Raw genomic sequence first — 23214 nt, 5'->3', positions numbered from 1 at the left:
ACATTTATTTTAACTTTTTTCACTATTTTTATTTCCGTATTTGCGATGCAAAAACAAGTATTAAAACTGACTATATATATATATATTCTATATATAAATACATGTGTGTACGTAGAAGCGTAGGCGGCAATTTCAATACTGAATTATTGTTGGCGTTAAATGGCAAAAATCTTGATAAACAACAATTATATTTTAATGCAACAGCAGTATATGTAGCTGCGCGGTAGCATATGCTCATATAAGGATACTTTTTAAAATATATGGAAAATGGAAAAAATATGTTTAATAAAAAAAATTCAATAATAAATTAAATTAAATATTTTTTTTTTATTAAAAATTAATTAGTATTGTTAATAAAAAATTTGTCATAAATATTCGGTAAATATGGAGCCAGAGATAGTTTTTTTCTAAGCACACCAATCTCCTGGTTGTCAACTTCTTAAATAAATGTTAAATCATTTTCCAAAATCTTCTATGGATTGATTTTTAAATTGTCCAATAAAATATTTTTCTATTAAAACTTCGCTTCGGGTTTCAATTTATTTATTTTTTATTATTATTTCATGGTAGTCAGAAGGGACAAGGTTTGGGTGGGTGAGGTAAAACTCCCCTCTCGCTGCTTTTCAAATAGTTTTTAAACGCTCTAGCAACATGAGGCCGAGCATTGTTATTTGGAAAATTATTGCCTCGTGCCTAATCGCAAATGACGGATGTTTTCGGCATTTAAATACTTTAGCACTTTTTTATTTATACTCATATCCATATTAATATTCTAGTGCAGCACTTTTTTCGGACAACTATATAATTTTATTTGAGATTCTAAAATTTGTGTTAGTTATAAATTTTGTATATTCAGCGAGCACATATTTTGAGATTATTTTCGGCACTTCAATACTTTAATTACTTTTTTTTTTGTTTATACGCATATCTATATTAATATTACAGTTCCTCGACCACTTCTTTCAGTCAACATTAAAATTTTATTTGAGTTACCAAAATTTATGTTAGTTACAAATGTATTATTATTTTTTTCAAAAAATTATACATTCAGCGAGCACATATTTGAGGTTATAAAATGTAGTTATAGCACAGTTAATAGCAAAACGCATTGTAATCTTCAAATGACATACATATACATAAACTGTATATTATTCTTGCATACGTATGTTCATATGTTTTCAGCATGAACAGAACACGCGGACTACCTATGTAGTTAGGGCATGCATTTTTTGCTTTTCGCAAAGCTTTCTAACCTCATCCGCATTATATTATAATACAATCAATTTTCAAATACTATGCTGTAAATGGACTTACCTGTGGGTGGACTGAAAGTAAATCCGGAACTAGCAGGAATAGCTTCCGGCATATTAGCCGGCTATAACTGACGCGGTTGCACAAATACTTCACCCGAAATCTGGAAGAAATGTCTGCGAACACACACACAGACGAATTTATGCCGCAGCCACTTTCACAACACATTTTGCCGAGAATTTATTTAAAAACACTTTTAGTCTTTACAATTACCGAGTATTTCAACTCATTCTCACTTTACACCTTTTATTGCACTCAATTTTGCACTTCTTTAATCAAAAATAACAATTTAATTTCTAATTTCTGTAATTTTGTGATTTGCACAGGAAGCTGATACCGTTTTAACCGGGAACAACGTCTTTAAATGCTTTCTGACAACTTATAGATGTTGCCCAATTTAGTGAATTTGTCAAAAGTTGTTCCACTCACGTAAGTTTTCTTTGAATTGAATTGAAATAATATTTTACTTTTCTTCTAAATTTTATTAATGTTATGTTGTTTCTGCACTTCACTCATAAAAAAGTAAATAATAAATATATTTATAAATAATATTTAAAATATTTGTCACACAATCCCAATAATTCGCCACTCATGTCATGTAAACAATTCTCATTCACAATGTACACACTGATGCAACCCTGTTGTGTGGCATATCGTGCACCCAGTCAGCTGTCAAACATCAAAACAAATTTTGTGGGAACTTAACAAATATGTGATTTTCGTTCCGTAGTTTTTTTTCTATTAATTTTCTTATCAATTTCACAAAGGAGTGTTTCGATTTATATCCTATATGGTGCAAGTGCAACTCTCTGTGGTTGTTGTGTGAGGGCATAAAGTGCGATATTGAAAATGTGTTGTAATTTGTGATAATTATAAGCGAAAAGTGTGTGTTGAAACAACTGGTCTCTGTGAGCAAACGTTTTTAGCACAAAACAACACATACGACCTGCGTGAACAAGCCAAAGGGAAACTTTCACAATCAAAACAAAAAGGATCAGAAAGCAACACTGTAACGCATTCGAAGGATTAAAGCGTCACAAGTAAAAGTGACTACAAAGTGTATGTAAATTCCGGCAAAGCGTGTATAGACGCCCACCCACACACAACAATAACCTAAGCAAAGATGTCCACAGAAGAGCCGATTTGGCGTCAGTGTATCGCTAATCGCTTACGCGACAGAAATCGCAATGAAACCAGAGGAAAAGAGATTATTCTGCAAAGTAAGCAAAAAATCTGTGCAAATATTAAGGCAGAGCAAAGTTTGCAATATCAAAGCATCCAAATGGTTATTAGTCATTGTATGCTAATATATTGATAAGAATCACAAACAACACTCGCCGCTTCTATAATTAATATGCGTGGCTGTTTTTTTTTAATGCTTTCCGTTTTTATTCCAGATAACCGTTTAATTGATCAGGCTTCTCAGCTGAAAGCAGAAAATTTAAAAATTTCCGTTGAAAATGAGCAACTGCGCACAGCACTTTCAACAGGTGGCGGTAAAGATGCTACCGGCGCACAATTAGCCATTGCAGCGCTGGAGAAGAAACTACTGGCACAACAGGAAGAATTGACTGATTTACATAAACGTAAAGGAGAAAATTCTCAAATGATTGTTGACTTAAATCTCAGCGTGGAGAAGCAGAAAAAGCAGATAGCAGAAAAAGATCTAATGTGCGTATTCGTATCTAATTTTACGATTTATCTAACCAATTTTATTACACCCATAAAAGGTAGAAAACAAATTTGTCTAACATATTTGTGTTTGTGTGCATTTTTTACAGTATTAACGAACAACGATCGGCCAATAATTCATTACGTGCAGAAGTAGAAATGTTGAAATCCAGTTTGGATCAGTTAAAGAAACTTAATACGACATTGCTGGATGAACATACTGCGCTCCAGTTGGCGTTCAGCTCTTTGGAGGAGAAACTGCGTGGTGTGCAGGTGAGTATCGCATTGAAGAAAACGTTTGTGCGAAAGGCAGTTCAGTTGTTTGAACGCATACTTGTAGGCATCAAGATCGAATTTCTTAATTCTATTTGCTCGCAGCAAATAATGTTTATAATAAATACACAAAGCGGCAAAATATTAATGGCAATAGCGGGGTCTGCGAAATTGCTACTTATACATCTTCTTATGTAAATATATATAAAAATGTTTAAATCTCAAGCACCGCTTAAAGCATTTCTGTAAATAACCGCGTGATTCATAGCAGTTACATATCTCCGCTTGAACAGTTGTCTGTTTATTTATTGTTTTTTATTAATTAAATATAATTATAAAATACGTTTTATAATTAATCAGTAGTGAAATGATTATCAAATATTATAATTTCTAATATTTAATTACGTTTTTTTTGTGCTTAAAAACACTCTGTAGTCTCATTCAAAATTGTTCATTTTGAAATCCACTTTCTTTTGTTACTTTTGGGTGTTCTCGAACTCTTTATTTTGAAAAATTATTTTCATCTTAAAATTTTGCGTTATTTTATAAAAAGTCCGTTAAATCGTGTGTATTTATTCTAAATTGTTAATATTATTCTCCACTATATTGAAAGTGCCCCGATAAAAAAGGTGAAATATGTGCTTGCCTCGACTTTAATTATTTCATTTGTGCGATTGCTGAGTAAAAAAATTAATATTTCGCGCATACTCGCTTAAAAGTGCTTATTGCCTTCATTACTTGAGTCATTAGCAGCTACATACATTTTCATAACCGATATGGTTGTGAATAAATTGAGTTTTCAATCATTAAATTATAATAAATATGCATGTATGTGCATGGAGTTACACATGTTTGTATGTATGTATTTTCGTTAATTTTTGTTTAACAAGTCTGCACAATAGTGCCCCTTCTACAGCTCGTTAGTAGCAGCGTCAACTTATTATATCGCCTCATTATTATTTATGATATTTTTATAACCCACGCTGACGCTTCGTAATTGATAAGATATCAATATGTATGTACGTACATACATATATACATTATTTTAACGTGTGTATGCATATTTTGTTGTTAGATATGCTTTGACGCTTTCACTTTTTTGTTCATTTACAATGGAGCACTTGGCTGACAGCTGATAAAATATCACCATTCATATTAATGCATGTATGTATGTAGTTATTTCGTTATTTTCGTAGAAGCGTGTTCGTATACATAGTGTCAAATTAATAAGCAATCATATCGAAAGCATAATCTCTATATCAAAACAGCGAATTATTTGGCGCTTGTAGTCGATGACCTGCTTGTTTTTGGCGTTGATTAATATTTTTTGATTTATGCATAAGTTTATCTCGTAATCATATTGGTGTCTAATGACTGATGTGCTGTCGATTTACATAGCGCTTCATTTGCATACCGTAGTGCTGTCGTGAACTTTAAAGAAAACGGTCGAAAAGGAAATTTTCAAAAAATGCTTATCGGTTATCATAGTTAGTTGAAAAATGTTACAAATATAACGATTTTTTTCGACGAAAAAATAATCGTTTAAATATCACTAGTTTCGTACTTAAAAAAAGTAAGGCTTGTATGGAATTCTAAAATCTTGAAAGCTGCTGTTGTTGTAGTGCAAAAGGCTCTCTCTCGAAGTTTTATCCATATTATTTACAAAAAAAGGACTGTTCATGAGTAGTGTTCCAGCAAGTTGTTTCACTCCAATAACACCAGCTGCAGAAAATAACCCCAAAAATATTCTTATAGTAAATGTTTCAAGAAATTATAATACATGTTTCAGAGAAGCTTGTAAAACGTTAAAATTCAAGTTTGTTAGCTAATATTCGATCTACTGGCATTCGTTTTAGAAGATAACCTCAAAAATATTACGATAAATTATAAAAAATAACAGTTTTGAAGAACTGACTTGAAAGTCTAAATTTCCCATCAAATAGCGTTCAATTCAGCTCTGAACCGTTATAAATACATATATCAGAAAATCTATTATTTTCATACAATATTTCGCTTAAAAACTTGTTATGTCATATTTTGAACGAAAATAAAAATTTTCAAAAAAACAATAATATAATTTGCGCTTCGAAAAAGTTTAATTTACATAACGGCATGACCCAGATTCATCAACGACGACGACAGACTTTTACCCCGACAGTCGGGTCTACTTAATCGGAACGGTGCCGGATTTTTATACGGCCAAGGACTGTCAACTCGGCAGAATTCTGCCGCTACAACAACAACAGCACGAACTTTTACCCTAGCAATTTCTGTTTAATCAGATATAGGAAACAATAATAACATCTAAAACAATATACTTGTTGCGGAACACTTTGAGGTTAGGTATTCGTATTTTAAAGAAATGAAATTTGAAAATAATTTATCAAGTAGTTTTAAGCTATGCTGTCGTTTGAAAGATTTTGGGCGGTAGATATGTTACCGCTACAACAACAACAACAGTTGACAGACCGTGGCCGCATATAAAACCGCATTTTGTTGCGGTGGCGTAGACCGATTGTTATAGTAACGGACTTTTACTTGGAATCAGAAAGGCGCCATGCTTTATTTAAGACAAGCTCTGAACATAGCGGTTAATGAACCTAATATGTTTTGGGCATTTCAATTAAAACTAATTTGCACGAATTAATATTTGTTGCTGCTCTGGCGATTATTGCGATCAATTAACGCATGTATGTATATGTGTATATACATATGTACATTACTGTTATGTTAATTACTAAAATGTATATTAAAAACAAAAAAACTTTACTTCGGCTGCAATGAAGCTATAATACCCTTCACAGGTACATTTCTTATAGCTCAAAAGGGCATAAAAAGATCTTTATTTTGATTTTGTTTGGTCAGTTTCTATGACAGCTATATGCCATTATAGTCCGATCTGAAAAATATGTATACATATATAATAATAATATACTATATGCTATAATAATCCGATTTTATAATTTCCTCGGAGATTGTACCGCAGTCTTGGATTATCCTGGAATAGATTATAATTTCAAATTTCTTGAAGATATCTTATCAAATATAAAAGTTTTCCATACAAGGACTGGATTTTGATCGATCAGTCGTCTGTGAAGCAGATATATGGAATAGTGGTTGTTGTTGTTGTAGAGGCAGAATTCTGACAAGTTGACAGTTCTTGAGCGGATATAAAAATCCAGCTCCGTTTCGGTTACGTAGGCTCACTGTCATGGGAACGTATGCCCTAGTGGTCCGATATCGCCTGTTCCGACGTATGAGCAGCGTTTTGAGAACAAAACAGCGTGTGCAAAATTTCAGATTGATATCTCAAAAATTGTTGACTAGTTTGCGTAATACAAGCAGACAGATAGGCATGGCTAAATCTACTCAGTTCAACATGCTGATCATTTATAAATGTACTTACATATATATTTTATAGGGTTTCAAACTTAATATATCCTGCTTGGGGTATAAATAAACTTACATGCGTATTAATTTTTCATCCTTTTAATTATGCTACATAAAAATTTACATATCTACATACATACATACATAGTATATATTTACTATAATGTATGCTTATTCATGTGTTTTTATGTTTGTATGTATTTATATTATCGTGTATGTAGTATATATTTATATATTTATTTTTGCGCCGTTATTTTGCACATTTATTGCTGGCCTTACAATTTTTTGTAATTAACAGCTGTACAGCTGATTTGGGCCGGTCAATGAACTAGTTGTTGTTGTTCTGCCACTTTCTTCCGTATCTTGCGCGATCATGCCAAATCAGTAACCACCTGTGAACAAATGCATGAATGATTTTTTTTGCTGAGTGTGATTTTTTTATACTCTCGCAACAATGTTGCTAACGAGAGTATTATAGTTTTGTTCACATAACGGTTGTTTGTAAGTCCTAAAACTAAAAGAGTCAGATATAGGGTTATATATACCAAAGTGATCAGGGCGACGAGTAGAGTCGAAATCCGGATGTCTGTCTGTCCGTCAGTCTGTCCGTCCGTCTGTCCGTGCAAGCTGTAACTTGAGTAAAAATTGAGATATCATGATGAAACTTGGTACACGTATTCCTTGGCTCCATAAGAAGGTTAAGTTCGAAGATGGGCCAAATCGACCCACTGCCACGCCCACAAAATGGCGGAAACCGAAAACCTATAAAGTGTCATAACTAAGCCATAAATAAAGATATTAAAGTGAAATTTGGCACAAAGGATCGCATTAGAGAGGGGCATATTTGGACCCAATTGTTTTGGAAAAGTGGGCGTGGCCCCGCCCCCTACTAAGTTTTTTGTACATATCTCGGAAACTACTATAGCTATGTCAACCAAACTCTACAGAGCCGTTTTTTTAAGGCATTTCCATATACAGTTCAAAAATGGAAGAAATCGGATAATAACCACGCCCACCTCCCATACAAAGGTTATGTTGAAAATCACTAAAAGTGCGTTAACCGACTCATAAAAAACGTCAGAAACACTAAATTTTACGGAAGAAGTGGCAGAAGGAAGCTGCATCCAGGCTTTTTTTAAAAATTGAAAATGGGCGTGGCGCCGCCCACTTATGGACCAAGAACCATACCTCAGGAACTACTAGACCGATTTCAATGAAATTCGGTATATAATGTTTTCTTAACACCCTGATGACATGTACGAAATATGGGTGAAATCGGTTCACAACCACGCCTTCTTCTAATATAAAGCTATTTTGAATTCCATCTGATGACTTCTCTGTATAATACGAGTATAAACATTAGGAACCAATGATGATAGCGGAATAAAACTTTACAAAAATACGGTATTTGAAAAATATTTAAATGACGAATAATGAAATCTCGATTATCACTTTACCATGTGAGAGTATAAAATGTTCGGTGACACCCGAACTTAGCCCTTCCTTACTTGTTTACACATATGGACATGCACATTCATACATACATCTATATATATCGACATACATACATACATATGTTGAACAAGCGTTTCCATGTTCAACTGACAAATTCGATTCGTAATGAGTTTTCGTAAATTGCTTATGCCACCAAGGGCACTGAGGCGTCGCCGGCTGAAAATTTTGCTGCACAAGTACATGCGTTTTCAATTTTATAGGCAATATCAAAACAAAGTATATACAGGGCGATAGAAATGAGGGAATTGCTACGTTAAGTGAGTGTCTAGGCTTGGGGAGTTTACTTTTAAGTAATAACACTGCAATAATTGTTATGTCTTTGTGCCAAAAGCGGCATATTAAGGGCACACGCAGTGTGACAGTTTTAAAAAGCCGATCTTTTGGAAATGAAAAAAAAAAAATACCGTGTAATTTTTTTTTTTTTAATTTTAAGGGAAAAGTATACATATTTTAAAAATACGCAGTAAAATTTTTAAAGAAAATAAAAAAATATTTTCCGTGGTTGATACCTAAACAACAAGAAAGAACATTAACTTCGGTTGTATCGAAATACATGATGATGTGGAGAGGGAGGGATATCTAGGGAGCAGGATGCTTCTAGATTATAAGGTCAGATTTGGGTGGCAAGACCGTTGGCACAATACTCCTAACGGTCGAGTGATTTACGAGTACATCTGAGAAATTAGGTTTGTTGCGGGTAACTCAGGCTTCAGATTCTGTCTAAGTCTGCGTTTTTTGCTTACAGGGTATGGACCTCTGAATGCATTTTTGGATCAGAGACACCTATCTCATAGTTCGGGGTGCTAATTGGGTTTATGTAATTACAGAATGCACGATACACTCGGACAATAGGGATCTGGATGGACGTTTAGATCTCCACTAGTCGGAATGCTGTACAGTTAGGATCGTTTGCGCGTGAATTATTTAGGCGACGAAGGCATTTAAAAGGGAATCAGGGTTAGTTTTTGTATGAGAGGTGTATGTATGAGACCAACCCCTGGTCACCAGTCCAGAACAGTATGTAGGCTCAACTGGTAGTACTTTCGGATACGAAATCTGACCGGAGATTCAATTCTGGTAGAAGCCTTTGGAGTTCGCTCCAATCTGCTCATACCGATTGGTCCCTCGGGGAGTAGCGTCGTAGTTATGGTTAGAACGCGAAGAAATGACACTTTGCCAGTTGAGTGCGGAGTTGGATTGCAACTGGGTGCCGGATCCAAAGTACGGCAGGGGTTTTAGATGGGCCCTGCACCCTACCAAGGTGGTTAGTGTGTCCATTCCACACTGCTACTTGCTACTGAAAATGCCTGGCATCTAGCTCATTCAACGTTTGGTAAAAAACTGGTTGCCAGCTTTCCAGTAGCTTCATTATTACCAAAAAAAAATTTCTTGCTTTTTTTCTATTTTCTTTATAAATTTGCATCTGAACCACCCTTTTCTACTGCACTATAGGCGGCGCGTTTCCACTTTGGTTGCATATCGGTTATTGGCCCTCGCTGTCTAATGACAATTAGCAGCTAGCACTCAATTGTAGTAAGTGAGTAAATAGGTTTGGCATTCAATTATGCATATCTGAAAGTATTTTTTAATTTAACTTTTTATTCTTATATATTCTTCATTAGGGTGGTTATAAAACAAGATTATTTTAAGAAAAAACTAGAAAACTGTAGGGCGAAGAATCTTCTCGTCACAATTAATAGCTCACACTAAGAGAGACTTTCTCAGAGGTGTCAAAGAACATATTTTTCAGTAACAAACAACAAAATAATCACTTTTTTGTCCCACCCTAATAAACATACATACTTAAGCACATGCATATATATTTCTCTACAAGGCATTGAGAACCGTTAGCTTTCTAATTTATTTCTCGCTTTTGCCGGCAACGCTGCTGAGTTTTTACGCCGATAATTCCATACTGCAATAAAGCTGCCGCTATCCCTCCTTGCAGCTGACATCATAACAGAAAAAAGTGCACACACTCTGTAGAACTGCTGATTATTAGCTTCCTCACAGCTACTTACATATATTGAAAAAATGTCTCACAATTCAATAAATCAATATTTAATGTAGAAACTCAAATACATTACGATTACATAAGTGAAAAATTGTTCAAACCAAATCTTAACTGTTAATTATATTAACTTCCTGCTAATTGACTATTTCAAATATATTATATAATACTTATGACAACTTGAATTCAAAAACCTGCTCAGTGAGAACGCATGCTTATGGTGAGCGAAGCAGTCACAGCTGAGAAAGTCAAGAAAATTTTTATAACTTTTGTATAATTCTTATGCAAATTACATTCTGTGAAAGAATGTGCTATACTCGCTAATAATTAATCTTGGGCCAATAAATTAAAGACTTTGTATGCATATTAGGACGGGTCGCTGAATAGAAGTAAATAGAAGTAGAAAAGAAATAGAATAAAATCTGATTAAATTATTATTATTAATTAAATATAATTTAGTTACAAAAACAACAACAACATTTTTTGAAAATTTTGGATAATAAAAAAATTATAAAACAGGAAAAAACGTTAGCAGAACCGAAATTTAAGGAGTTACGTGGGTTTAATCGGGCAAAAAACAGCGTTTTTTCACAATTTTTTCTTAAATAAAAACTGAAATATCTTATTAGAATTATTTATTGTTACAAACATACACTATTAACAAAGAAATTCTGAAATTAAAAAAAAAAATTTTAAACTCGGCCATTGCGTCGCCATTTCCGGTGACCCCCGGAAAAAATGCGTCCGCTTTGGCAGCATAACTCCTTACAGGATCCTCTAGGAAAGTGAAAGAAACGTGTTTTTGTTAAAACCTTAACTTAGAGCTTGGACAAAGGAAACAAATTTGCGAAATTGTTTTTTGTTTTTTCAAATAGTAATCGAAAAAATCCTTCGTTCAAGTCTTTAAGAACTGTATCTCAAGTAGTTCTCGAGAAATCTTGCCATCCGACTTCAAAAACACAGTTTCGAGAAAAACGCGTTTAAAGACGGCGCACTTAGCCTAGCTAGCCTCGAGCGCACAAGTTCTCAAGGCTGTATCTCCGAAACTATTACACGGATCAACTTGAAAATTTAGTACAATAATGCTAGAGGTGTTGTAAATTTTTTGAAACCCGTATACCCATGTAACCCCTTAAAGAACTTGATTTTGACCAGTCAAATGAGCATCTTCTTGGGAAGGGAAGGTTGTGTGCAAAATTTCAGATAATTTCTCAAAAACCGAGAGACTAATTTGCGTATATACTGACAACATTTCTTAGAAAAGCTAAAATTTTTACGCAAACAAGTCTTTCACTTTCAAAAAAATTTGTCGACCCACTCTAATGCTTAATATTGTATTGAGTACATACATAAATTTAGCGCTTACATTCCCACTTGTTGATGATGAACTTGGATAAATTCCAACTCACGCGGTTGCATTAAATTATAGTCATACATTTTAATTAATAAGTAAATTTACGCTCAAGATTTAATATTTGTGACAAACATACCACATTGGGCAAATGAAGAGTTTGTTCACACACTGAGATTTTTTTTGAATGCAAATTAAACGTCGGGACTTGTAATATGTATTAAAAATTACTGTCTGAGAAATATTTTTGAAAATTTGAAATGTTAAGGCAAGTGGTCCAATTTGTACTAGTTCATAACTAGTACTTGAAAATTAAAAAAAACAATTTTTTTACCATAATACTTTTAATTTATTACTTTCCATTCAATATATATATGTATGTATATTATATATGTATATGTGCGCCCATACTAAATAATTACAAAGAAAATGTGTGATATAGGAAAATAATAATTTCTCACTGCTGTCAGACTCACTTTTCATTTCACAATATTTGCGTGACATTGAAAATTGATGCTACAACTATGAATAAAACCATACGTTTACAGTTAGCGGTGCGCGTTTAATCAAATTGCTGACAGCCGTTGGTGTGGACGAGGCTTGCGCATGTAACACCCACCAGAAACATATAGACAAATACACATATGTATGCAAATATGTGTGTCTTTAATGCTATATACGATACATACACACATTTGTATGTGTGTACGTGTGTTGAAGTTTATTTCTGCGCATCGCTTTGTAATTTATAGGGCTTTCAGAGCCAACACATTGAGTGCCAGCTAACGATCCGAAACCCATCAATGTCCAGCACGCGATTATGCAGCTCTTCACTTTCTTCTATCGGGTGATTTTTTAAGAGCTTGATAACTTGCAAAATCTCATCGGTTCTTTATTTGAAACGTTAGATTGGTTCATGACATTTACTTTTTGAAGATAATTTCATTTAAATGTTGACCGCTCTGCGTCTTAGGTGGTCCATTTCCAATTTTGCAACTTTTTCGAGCATTTCGGCCGGAATACGAATTTCTTCGGAAATGTTATCTTCCATAGCTGGAATAGTTGCTGGCTTATTTCTATAGACTTTAGACTTGACGTAGCCCCACAAAAATAGTCTAAAGGCGTTAAATCGCATGATTTGGTGGCCAACTTACGGGTTTTTGAGATGAATTGTTCTCCGAAGTTTTCCCTCAAAATGGCCATAGAATCGCGAGCTGTGTGGCATGTAGCGCCATCTTGTTGAAACCACATGTCAACCAAGTTCAGTTCTTCCATTTTTGGCAACAAAAAGTTTGTTAGCACCGAACGATAGCGATCGCCATTCACCGTAACGTTGCGTCCAACAGCATCTTTGAAAAAAATACGGTCCAATGATTCCACCAGCGTACAAACCACACCAAACAGTGCATTTTTCGGGATTTAAACCAAGATCATGCGATTTAATAGACTATTTAAAAATTACGTCAAGTCTAAAGTCTACAGAAATAAGCCAGCAACTATTCCAGCTTTGAAAGACAATATTTCCGAAGAAATTCGGGCTATTCCGGCCGAAATGCTCGAAAAAGTTGCCCAAAATTGGACTTTCCGAATGGAAAAGCAAAATCAACATTTGAAATATTCAAAAAATGTTTGAACCAATCTAACGTTTCAAATAAAGAACCGATGAGATTTTGCAAATTTTATGCGTTTTTTTTTTTTTAAAAAGTTATCAATGCTTTAAAAAATATACTAAAGCGAGTTGATACATTTATATTGCTTTCGCTGGTGTCTTTTATTTTTAAATTCTCTTCGCAGTTTTATTTTGATATTATATACCTTAGTATATATTTACTTGATATATGGTCTCCATATACACGAAAAAGTGACTGATTTAGTTGAGTTTATTTTTGAATGAATTTTAAGTAGCGAAAATCTATCTATTAAATTTATATACCTAATAAAATTCCCTAAGTGACAGTGCAAACCAATATTGGATATTTTTGTGTTTTTAAAGAATTTAATACTATTAAAAATTCACAGACAAAAATACCCAGTGATAAATTTCATGTGCAAAGAGCAAAATGACAATAATATTAAAAATGTTTATACCCTGAACGGGGTTTATTTAGTCTGCTACGAGATTATTATTACCCTGAAGAAAATGATGGGGGTTTTATAAATTATGTGTATATACTGACGTGGCGAGCAGAGTCGATTTAGCCATGCCCGGCTGTATATATGCGTACTAGTTCCTCAGCTTTTGAGATATCGATCTGAAATTTTGGATCAGTTCATTTTCCCCCAAGAAGCTGTTTATTTGTTGGAACTGACGATATCGGATCACTATATCATATAGCTGCCATACAAATTGAAGGATCAGATTCAAGTGCTCGTATGGAAAAATTTTCCTTTTGATGAGCAATCTTTACCAAAATTGCCATGGGTTATTATCCAAAGCAAAGGGGCAATCTCCGAGAAAATTGTTCAGATCGAGTCACTATAGCGTATAGCTGCTACTACTTTTTTTTGCATTTATTTTCACTTTTTATTATTTTTTAATTTTTTTAAAGTTTTTTGTACATTTTTTTAAATTTTCTTAATTTCTTTAAATTTGTTTTAATTTTTTTTAATTTTTTTATTTTTTCAATATTTTTTATTTTTTTATTTTTTTCAATATTTTTTATTTTTTTAATTTTTTTTAAATTATTTTTTTAATTTTTCTTAGTGTTTTTTTATTTAAACATTTTTTTTTTAATTTTTCTTAAAGTTTTTTTTTATTTAAATTTTTTTTTTTTTTTTTTTTTTTTTTTTTTTTTTTTTTTTTTTTTAATTTAATTTTTTTTTTTTTTTTTTTTTTTTTTTTTTATTTTTTTTTTTTTTTTTTTTTATTTTTTTTTTTTTTTTTTTTATTTTTTTTTTTTTAAATTTATTTTTTATTTCCTTCCGTGATATGGTATAATTCGTTGGCTATTGATCGATTGAAAGTTAAGTAAAAAATCTCATCGACCGCTTTCGGTGGGGAGCACACACACCTATTTTCTACCGGCATTTGTTAATTAATTGAACTTATCAAAGCTTTGTTGCGTATCGTCGAATTATTTGCACTCACGCACAACCGCGCCCACACATGTGCCAAAGGTTAGCTTTCGCCACATACTTACATACAAACATGTCTTTGACTGCGCAGGCTTTTGCATACTTTTACCTATATTCATACATAGCTATAGCCTGACCGCGGGGTCCATCAGCTGACAAATGGCGCTCAATGGCAAAATAAACAAACTCTTAACCAATTGACCAGCAACCCACTGACCAACCTAGTCACCGGGACACCAGGCGTCATGTCAAAATGTACCTACGTACATACATACAAACATAATATATATATATATTTGTTTTGACTTACTCAGCACATTTTCCGTTAGATTTTTCACTTGCACGTTCTAAAATTGTTTCAGTATTCCACTGTGTGTGCGTGTGTGTATGCTTTGGTCGTGCCTCTCGTTGCCTCCAGCTGTTTGGTTGGTAGCTATGGCCTGGCAGTTAGCTTTTCCGCTGCATTCGTTCGTTTTCGTATTTTACTCGCCTACGACGCGTTTTCACACTTTTCACGGATTATTTTTGAAGATTTTTAATTTTTTTAATTGGTGTTTAGTCTGTCTCTAGACAGTTTAAAAAAATCTGCTAAAAATAAAAAAAATTATTATTAGTGTTGTATTTGTTATCAACGAAGCTGGAAAATTAAATAAAAATATTATTGAAAAAATTTAATTTTATTCTTGTAAAATTCTTAAAAATTGCAAACAGTGCTAAGCAAAATGCGTAAGGTGTTTACTAAACGTATTTCTATTTCCCTGCAGGACGAGAATCGCTGCCTTCTGGAGCGTTTGATGCGCTACAAGTCGAAGGATGCCGACAAATTGAACGAGGAGAACGAGAATTTCCTTAGGTGAGTTTGTATGGTGTGTGAATTGTTGTTATTGTTCTTGTTTTGTTGCTGTTGTTGTAATATAAAACAATCGAAAAAATTCTTCTTTTTTAAAAAATGCTAAAATTTATACAATTAACTGTGTTTTTGAAATCTGCTTTTTAAAGAAAATATCTTTCTTGATTTCTTTTGTTAAAAAAATTGTATTATATTTAAAATTGTTGCAAAATAAATAAAAATGTCTACTCTTTTACTGATTAATGATTTTAATAACAAGTAGCGTTTCATTGATTTTTTGTAAAAAAATATTTTAAAAAAAAAAAATTAATTTAAAAAAGTTTTCAAAATAAATATTTTTTCAAAATTAATTATTTTAAAAAAATATTTTTCAAAAATAAATTTAAAAAATTTAAAAATATTTTTTTCATATATAATTAATTAAAAAATATTTTAAAAAATAACTAATTAAAATTTTCAAAAATAATGAATTCTAAAATTTTTTTTTTTTTAATTAATTGTTAAAAAAATACTTTTTAAAAGTAATTAACTAAAAAAAATATTTTCCAAAAATAATTTTCAAAATTAATTAATTAAAAAAAAATATTTTTCAAAAATAATTAATTAAAAAAAATATTTTTCAAAAATAATTAATTAAAAAAATATGTTTCAAAAAGAATTTATAAAAAAAATATTTTCCAAAATTAAGTAAAGTAAAAAAATTTGCTCGAAGAAAAAATTCAAATTTCAATTAAATTTGCTAGTATGTACTTTTCCCAAAAACAAAAAAAAATATCAAAATATTATAAAAAAATAATTACAATAAAAGAAAATCACTTTTTTGGCTCTTATCACTTGGTTGATGGACACATTGTTTCTCATTGTTTAATATCCTATCTAATCACTTGCGGTTGTGGGAAAATAAAAATACAACTAAAGCGTCATATAACAGTGTCTCCCGTACATTTTTATAGCAAACAAACATTTCAGCCAAAAAAAAAAAAAATAAACAAAAACTAATTAACTTTCTAGCAACATAAATAATGCATATTTTAATAATAAGCAAATTCACCAACGTTGTACGCGCGCCATTGGCAACATGTGTGTTGGAGACAAGAAAAAAAAAACAACTCATGTGGAATGTGGTCTCATGTGGAATGTGTGGAATGTATACGTTTTATGCTCGCTCGCCCGCTCTCTCTCTCCCTCTTTCTCTCTCTATTGTTTGTTTATCATACATTTACTGTATTTGTTGCATATAAAACGGTTTTATAAGTATACAGCAATACATACGTACTTATATATTTATCAATATTCATTTTTTAGCATTTATTTTTTGTGCTTATGTTTTGTTTTTTGTTATATTTGGAATTGCGTTTATTGTGTCATAAATCGTTTTACGCGTCACTCCGTCCTTAAATCTTTCTATTATTGTACTGATTGGCCGACGAAGCTATTTCTTTATACAGACGAAACAAAAATAATATTAAAATGTTGGTGAATGCGAATGATTGTTGCCGAGCAGCAGAAAAAAAATAAAAATAAAATAAGTATAATATTTTTTTTCTTTGTTTTGTTCTCTTCGTTACTTTCCAAGCCCTGATAGATTTCGGGTCGTAAATTTTGGCGAAAAAATTAAAAAAAAACAGGTGCATTTTTCAAAAAAAAAAATTTCCTTTGTCGGCGATTTGTAGTATTTCATTTATCAATTTAATTAATTAAAATTTTGAAAAAGCTGGCAGCGCTATTTAAAATATTTTCGAAAGCCAGTTTTCTTAAATCCCTTTAGTTTGGTAGCATATTCAAAAATGTGTATGTAAATTATACATATTATAATAAAAATTTGAAACATGTTGCCATATTCTAAAAAAAAGAGTATCGGTAGGAAGTATTCTTAAAACTCTTTAGCTTAAAAGCTCAATTTAAAAGTTTTTGATTTATAAATAAAAATAAATAACCTTAACCTTAGGTGGCAACCCGCATGAAATTTATTTTATACTTTCAGCTTTTTTTTAAAGTTCTTAATTTTTTTAATTTATAGGATTTGATTAACTTAAAAATTTTCAACGAATATACAAATTTTAAACAGGTAGCCACATTAAAAAAAAAATTATTGATAGAAAGTGTTCTGAAACCTCTTGAGCTCGATTTATCTACATATATTGTCAATTTGTAAATAAATAAATACTAAATAAAATTTTGAAATAGGTGGCAACACGTTTTCTGCAGTCAAACTTTTTAAAACTCTTAAATTTCTTAGACATTTTATATTTTATTGACATCCAAATTTATAACGAAAATTAAAATTTGAAATTGGTGGCAACATTCCTGAAAATATTATCGATAGAGAGTATTCTTAAACTTTTTTAGCTTGAAAGCATACTGTAAATTCTTTGTCTTTTCAATTTAATGAAAATAAAATTTAGAAATATGTGGCAACCCACTTAAAATTATTTTCCAAATTCTTTGTAAATCTCTTTGATTTCTTAGACATCTTCCATTTTATTAACCTTAAAATTTTCAACAAATATTAAATATTAAAACAGGTGGCAACACCAACTTGAAAACATCCTAAACCCCCCTCAGTTTCAAGGCATAACGTAAATGTTTTTATTTTGTCAATTTAATGAAAATAAAATTTTGAAATAGGTGGCAATCCACTTAAAAATTATTTCTTATAGCCTTTTTAAAACTTTTTAATTCCTTAGTCATCTTATGTATATTTTATTAACCTTAAAATTTTCAACGAATATTAAATTTTAAAACAGGTGGCAACACCAACTTGAAAACATCTTAAACCCTCCTCAGTTTCAAGCCATAACGTAATTTTTTTTATTTTGTCAATTTAATGAAAATAAAATTCTGAAATAGGTGGCAACCCACTTAAAATTATTTGCTAAAGTCAGCCTTTTTAAATCTCTTTAATTTCTTAGGCATCTTCTATTTTATTAACCTTTAAATTTTCAACGAATATGAAAATTTCTAACAGGTGGTAACACTCCTGAAAACATTAGCGATAAATAGTGCTCTTAAAACTCTTTATGCTGAAATGTAAATTTTTTTCATCTCATCAATTTAATGAAAATAAAATTTTGAAATATGTGGCAACCCACTTAAAAATTAGTTCCTGCAGTCAGCCTTTTTAAAGCTCTTTAATTTCGTAAACTTTTAATATGATTTTATTAACTACAAATTTCGCACTAATATCAAAATTTCAAACAAGTGGCAACCTTTTCAAATATTTTCTGTAGAATGTACTCGTGAATTCTTATTTTCGATTTTACTTCTTATTATACTTCGACCTTTGGCTCACAATTAAGTTACTTATATATGTATATAAAATCTGGTAATGCTCAAAATTTCTTTTTACTTTTTATATTAATTAATTAAGTATAATACATATTAATTGTATTATATATATTAATTAATTTAGAAAATTGGCATTCAAGCAAATTGCTTCAACTTTTCTTTCGCCATTACAAAATTTCCCCCGATTCCAAAAATAAAATATTTATGGCACATCGACAAATGTGTTTTAGATCACATTATAAATTTAGTTTATAATTATTTGTTGATTTCCTCCCATTTGTAGCCAACAAGGTTATTTTTAAACAAATACCTATATAAACATGATTTTTGAGTTCTCTCCAACATGTAATTAATTCTCAAAATGTGTGTCCCTTGAATTTATTTATTTTTGACGCTTACAAATTTTCAATATTAATATTTTTGAAATGACTAAAATTTTGTGCCATTTGTTTACGTTATAAAGTACAAGAGATATTTGAAACACGAGGGCGGTTCTTTAAATACTTACTAAATAAAAAAAGAAAAACATCAATTTATTTCTCAAAATAGTTTCCATTTAGTTTGATGTACTTCTTCGCATCCGTCTTTAAAATACTTTTCCTGGAGGTCGACTACCGTCCAAGCTTTTAATTTGCAATCTGTCAATCTGTATAGTTACCGTACTACCGTACTTTCAGTGAAAATTTCGCGATATTTTCTTCAAAAAGTTGTAATCGAAAAAACAAAAATCCTTCGAGCAAGTCTTAAAGAATTGCATACTATACTAAAATCGGTTTAGTAGTTATCAATAAAAAGCCGCGTTTTAAAGACTTAGCCTAGCTAGCCTCGAGCGCACAAGTTCTAAAGCCTGTATTTCCGCAACAATTACTCGGATCAACTTGAAAATTTGGGACAATATTCTGGAGGTCTTGTGGAATTTAATAAGAAAGTAGAATATTTATTTTTTTGAAAACCGTAAATTCATGTAATCCCTTAAGAAGCTTTTTCGATCAAGCATCGGTCTATATTGAGTTATGTAATATTTTGTATACACCGAACAGGTTTGGAGAGTCCAATTCTCTAAAATTTTTTAATGATGTTCATTTATATGCCCTCTAATTACGATACAAATTTCAGCTGTAAGCAGTAAAGATGCCCCAGCTTCCATATTCGCCAAACCTGGCTCCGTGTGACTTTTTCCTTTTTCTAAAAATAAAGCGAACCTTAAAGGTTTCAAGATAGTTCGCTAAAAGAGCTAAAGGCCAACCCAAAATCGAGTTTGAAAAGTGTAAGACGAATGAACAAATGTGTTTTCTTTGAAAAAGCGAAAATTCCCGTTATTTTTTGAACACACCTCGAATATCAAGTTTAGCACGAAGTTTGTAACACCCAGACGGAAATGTCGGAAATGAACTGATGCCAAGTCCGTCTGTCTGTATATACATATGCGTACTAGCCCCTCGGTTTTTGAGATATCGGTCTGAAATTTTGCTCACGTCCAAAGAAGCTGCTCATTTATAGAAACCACCGATATTGGATAGCTATAGCATACAAGTGCAGTGCAAATTGGCCGATTAAAATTCAGTCCTTGTATGGAATTTTTTTTTATATCAAGATATCCTCACGGAATTTGGCATAAGTTATTTTCCGAGGCAACGCTATTAATCTCCCAATCGGACCACAAAAGCCCTAGCTGACATTCAAACTGACCAATCGAAATCGAGATAAATATATTTATAAGTATACTCTTTTCTTGCTATAAGAATTACTGAATGGTATTATTGCCGAAGTGCAGCTGAGATCAATTTTTTTCTTGTTTTATTATTATTCTAGGTTATGGCTGACTAGAACTTTATGAGTGAGCTATTTAGGCCACTGTAAATTGCTAACTGAAAGAAAATTAGTTATTATAGTAGTTCAAGCTCAGACATTTAAAGAACTGTTAAATTTTCGCGTATATGAAAATATTTTTTAGAATCCAGTTAAAGTACTGTGTGGTTCCTGATTTTGCTCTTTTCGACTTTCATCCCAACATACACTCGTGGCCACGCAAACCTTACCACTATACTTTCTTAACTTTTTTTTCGGTCTTTTTCGTTCGTTCGGAATTTTTTTCAGTTTGGCTTTTTTATGTTTTTAGTAAGTAGTAAACTAAATTATATTATCTAATTATAATTATAGTTTTTAATTTATTAAGTTTAATGAGTAAGACACAAATTGGCTTTTCTGTGCTTATAAAAAAGCAGCCGATTTTGTTTTTAAAGTGATAGACCGACTAAACTTCGTGTTTCAATTAAAAAAAATAAAATAAAATATTAATTTCAATTATAGCGTAAATGAAATGAAATTAAAAAAAAATAAAAATATAATTTTTTCATTGCATGTCAGTTAAAAAAATTTAAGAAATTAGGGTGGTTCTTAAAAAAGAAATCGGAACATTTTTGGACCGCCCTTTTTTTAATATGTACTTTGTCGGTATCGTTTTAATCTAAAATTAAAACTAATTTTGAACATTAAGGTGGTTCTTAAAAAAGAATTTTGAAGTTTTGTGGACCACCCTACCTAAGCAAGAACAAATTTTTCTTTTCAAATATTGTACGTGAAGCTTTCCCTCTGCATTTTAGGACCACCTTAAGATGTGCATTACTGTATTAATTAAAAAAATATTTATGGGTTTTCCTGCATGTGCTCAGAGTCTGCTTGAAAACATTTATCCTATCATATTTAGCGGTTTACGGTTGGTAATTGGCTTGGTATTGGTACTATTTTATAGACATGCCATAATTATTAAACACCTATTTATCATTGGCAAACGTAAATATGTAAGTATATAAGTATACGTACGTGTATGTATATACACACATATGTATGTGTGATGGGTGCGAACTTGGTATGAGTGGCGTATAATTAAATTCAACATAAAAATTATAATTTATAGTGCTAGAAAACATAGTTGCATACCTTTTCATGTCTGTATGTATGTATGTATGTGCATGCCAACAACTGCTAGCATGCGCGGTTGTTTGCAAGTGTGTAAGTATAATTGCATGCGCTCATTTCATTGTTATTTTTATAATTTATCACAATCACTTATTTGCCTTTGATTTCGAAAATAATAATATTCTGATTTAGCGCTAACGTTGTTGTGAGCCATTTGAACACCTCATGCCCCATTCATAATATTGCCAATGTAAACAAAAAATCGCAAAAAAAAACAAAAACAAAAAATTAAAATTAAAAATTCACAACTTAAAACACACACACACAAGTAAAAGTTATTTGCATCCGTCTCGTAAAATTCGCCTGCGTCATTTTGACATACTGACATTTCGCCTCACGATACTCACCACCAGCATTCGGTGCGCTCTTCATCCTGTCACCCATGTACCCAACGCTTAATGGCTTTGCTACTTCACTCCTCAAATGCAAAAATAAAACTAAATCTGTGAATACAAAAACAAGAAGACTAAAATGCAATATTGCAAAAACAACAACACCAGTAACGTTGATGATTGCCAAAATGCATCAAAACACCACCAAACAAAATAAAAAGAGAAAACTCTAAAAAAAAAAAATATTTAAAATTATAATTTTTTGTTTGTGTACCGAAAAAACCACTATTTTCCTTTTCTTCTTTCTTTCTTTTTGTTTTCGAAATCATAAACAAATTGTGCACTCCCACTTTTAAATATCTAGAAAACGACTGCCGTCAATTTTCAGAAAACGTTCGGACAAATTGAAACGTGATCTCGAAGACGCCGTCCGCGAACCCAACTCACAGCATCGCAATTCGGGCAGCCCCTCACAATTGGGCGGCGACGACGGCGATAACATCTCGTTGACAGCTGGCGGCAATAACGGTGCAGTCGGCGGCATTGACTATTACAATCTCGATGAAATGTTGGGTCCGCTGCATGAGCCCAACTTAAATCCGTGTTTAGTGTCTTCCTCAATACCAACAACAATATATATGAAATTCGAAGCGCACGACAATGAGTCGCATGCGGTGCGCTGGAGTCCGGTCGAACGCCTCGTGGCGACCGGCGGCGGCGATCGCAAAGTCAAACTCTGGGATGTGGGGAAAGGTAGGCGCTGTTATTGTAGCACACCATTTGTTGAAAATAACAATCATAATTTATTTAACACTTTTGTCTTTGACAGTGGCGCAGGAGCCGCGCGCAGTTTTGGGCGGCAGCAGTGCCGGCATAAATTCCGTGGATTTCGACTCGACTGGCACTTACATACTGGGTACCTCAAATGATTATGGCGCGCGTGTGTGGACGGTGGCGGATAGTCGTTTAAGGGTAAGTGGAAATGGTGAAAATAACGTTAAACACAATGACAAACCGTCTAACGGTGAAAATGCTGACAATGTCGAAAAGAACGAAAATGGCAATGTGCGTCAGTCTGTCAATCAAAGTGAGAACCATCAGGACGTTATTGATGGCAAAAATGCGCGCGCTGCGCAGGGTAACTGTGCTTTGGATAGTCTAATGCTAA

The 23214-nt window shown here is 32.2% G+C and overlaps 1 protein-coding gene across 4 annotated transcripts in view; it reads left to right on the top strand.

Annotated features, from left to right (window-relative positions):
• The first annotated feature begins 2011 nt into the window (after nt 1-2011).
• The window catches only part of LOC126752169 (autophagy-related protein 16-1), a 246266-nt gene continuing 225063 nt past the window's right edge, over nt 2012-23214 (top strand). For 3 of the 4 annotated variants that reach the window (XR_007665968.1, XM_050462779.1, XM_050462801.1), the window contains exons 1-6: nt 2012-2531; nt 2709-2982; nt 3093-3255; nt 15362-15450; nt 22411-22799; nt 22876-23018. Coding sequence is in view for 3 of the 4 variants with exons in the window: in XM_050462779.1 (XP_050318736.1) it covers nt 2435-2531; nt 2709-2982; nt 3093-3255; nt 15362-15450; nt 22411-22799; nt 22876-23018 (1155 nt within the window). In the remaining variant the exon portion in view is untranslated. The remainder of the gene's footprint in view (nt 2532-2708; nt 2983-3092; nt 3256-15361; nt 15451-22410; nt 22800-22875; nt 23019-23214) is intronic. The other variant, XM_050462793.1, reaches the window with a different exon arrangement.

Source organism: Bactrocera neohumeralis, chromosome 2, assembly GCF_024586455.1.
Source record: "Bactrocera neohumeralis isolate Rockhampton chromosome 2, APGP_CSIRO_Bneo_wtdbg2-racon-allhic-juicebox.fasta_v2, whole genome shotgun sequence".
NCBI lineage: Eukaryota > Metazoa > Arthropoda > Insecta > Diptera > Tephritidae > Bactrocera > Bactrocera neohumeralis.
This window is presented reverse-complemented; position numbering and strand designations above follow the sequence as displayed.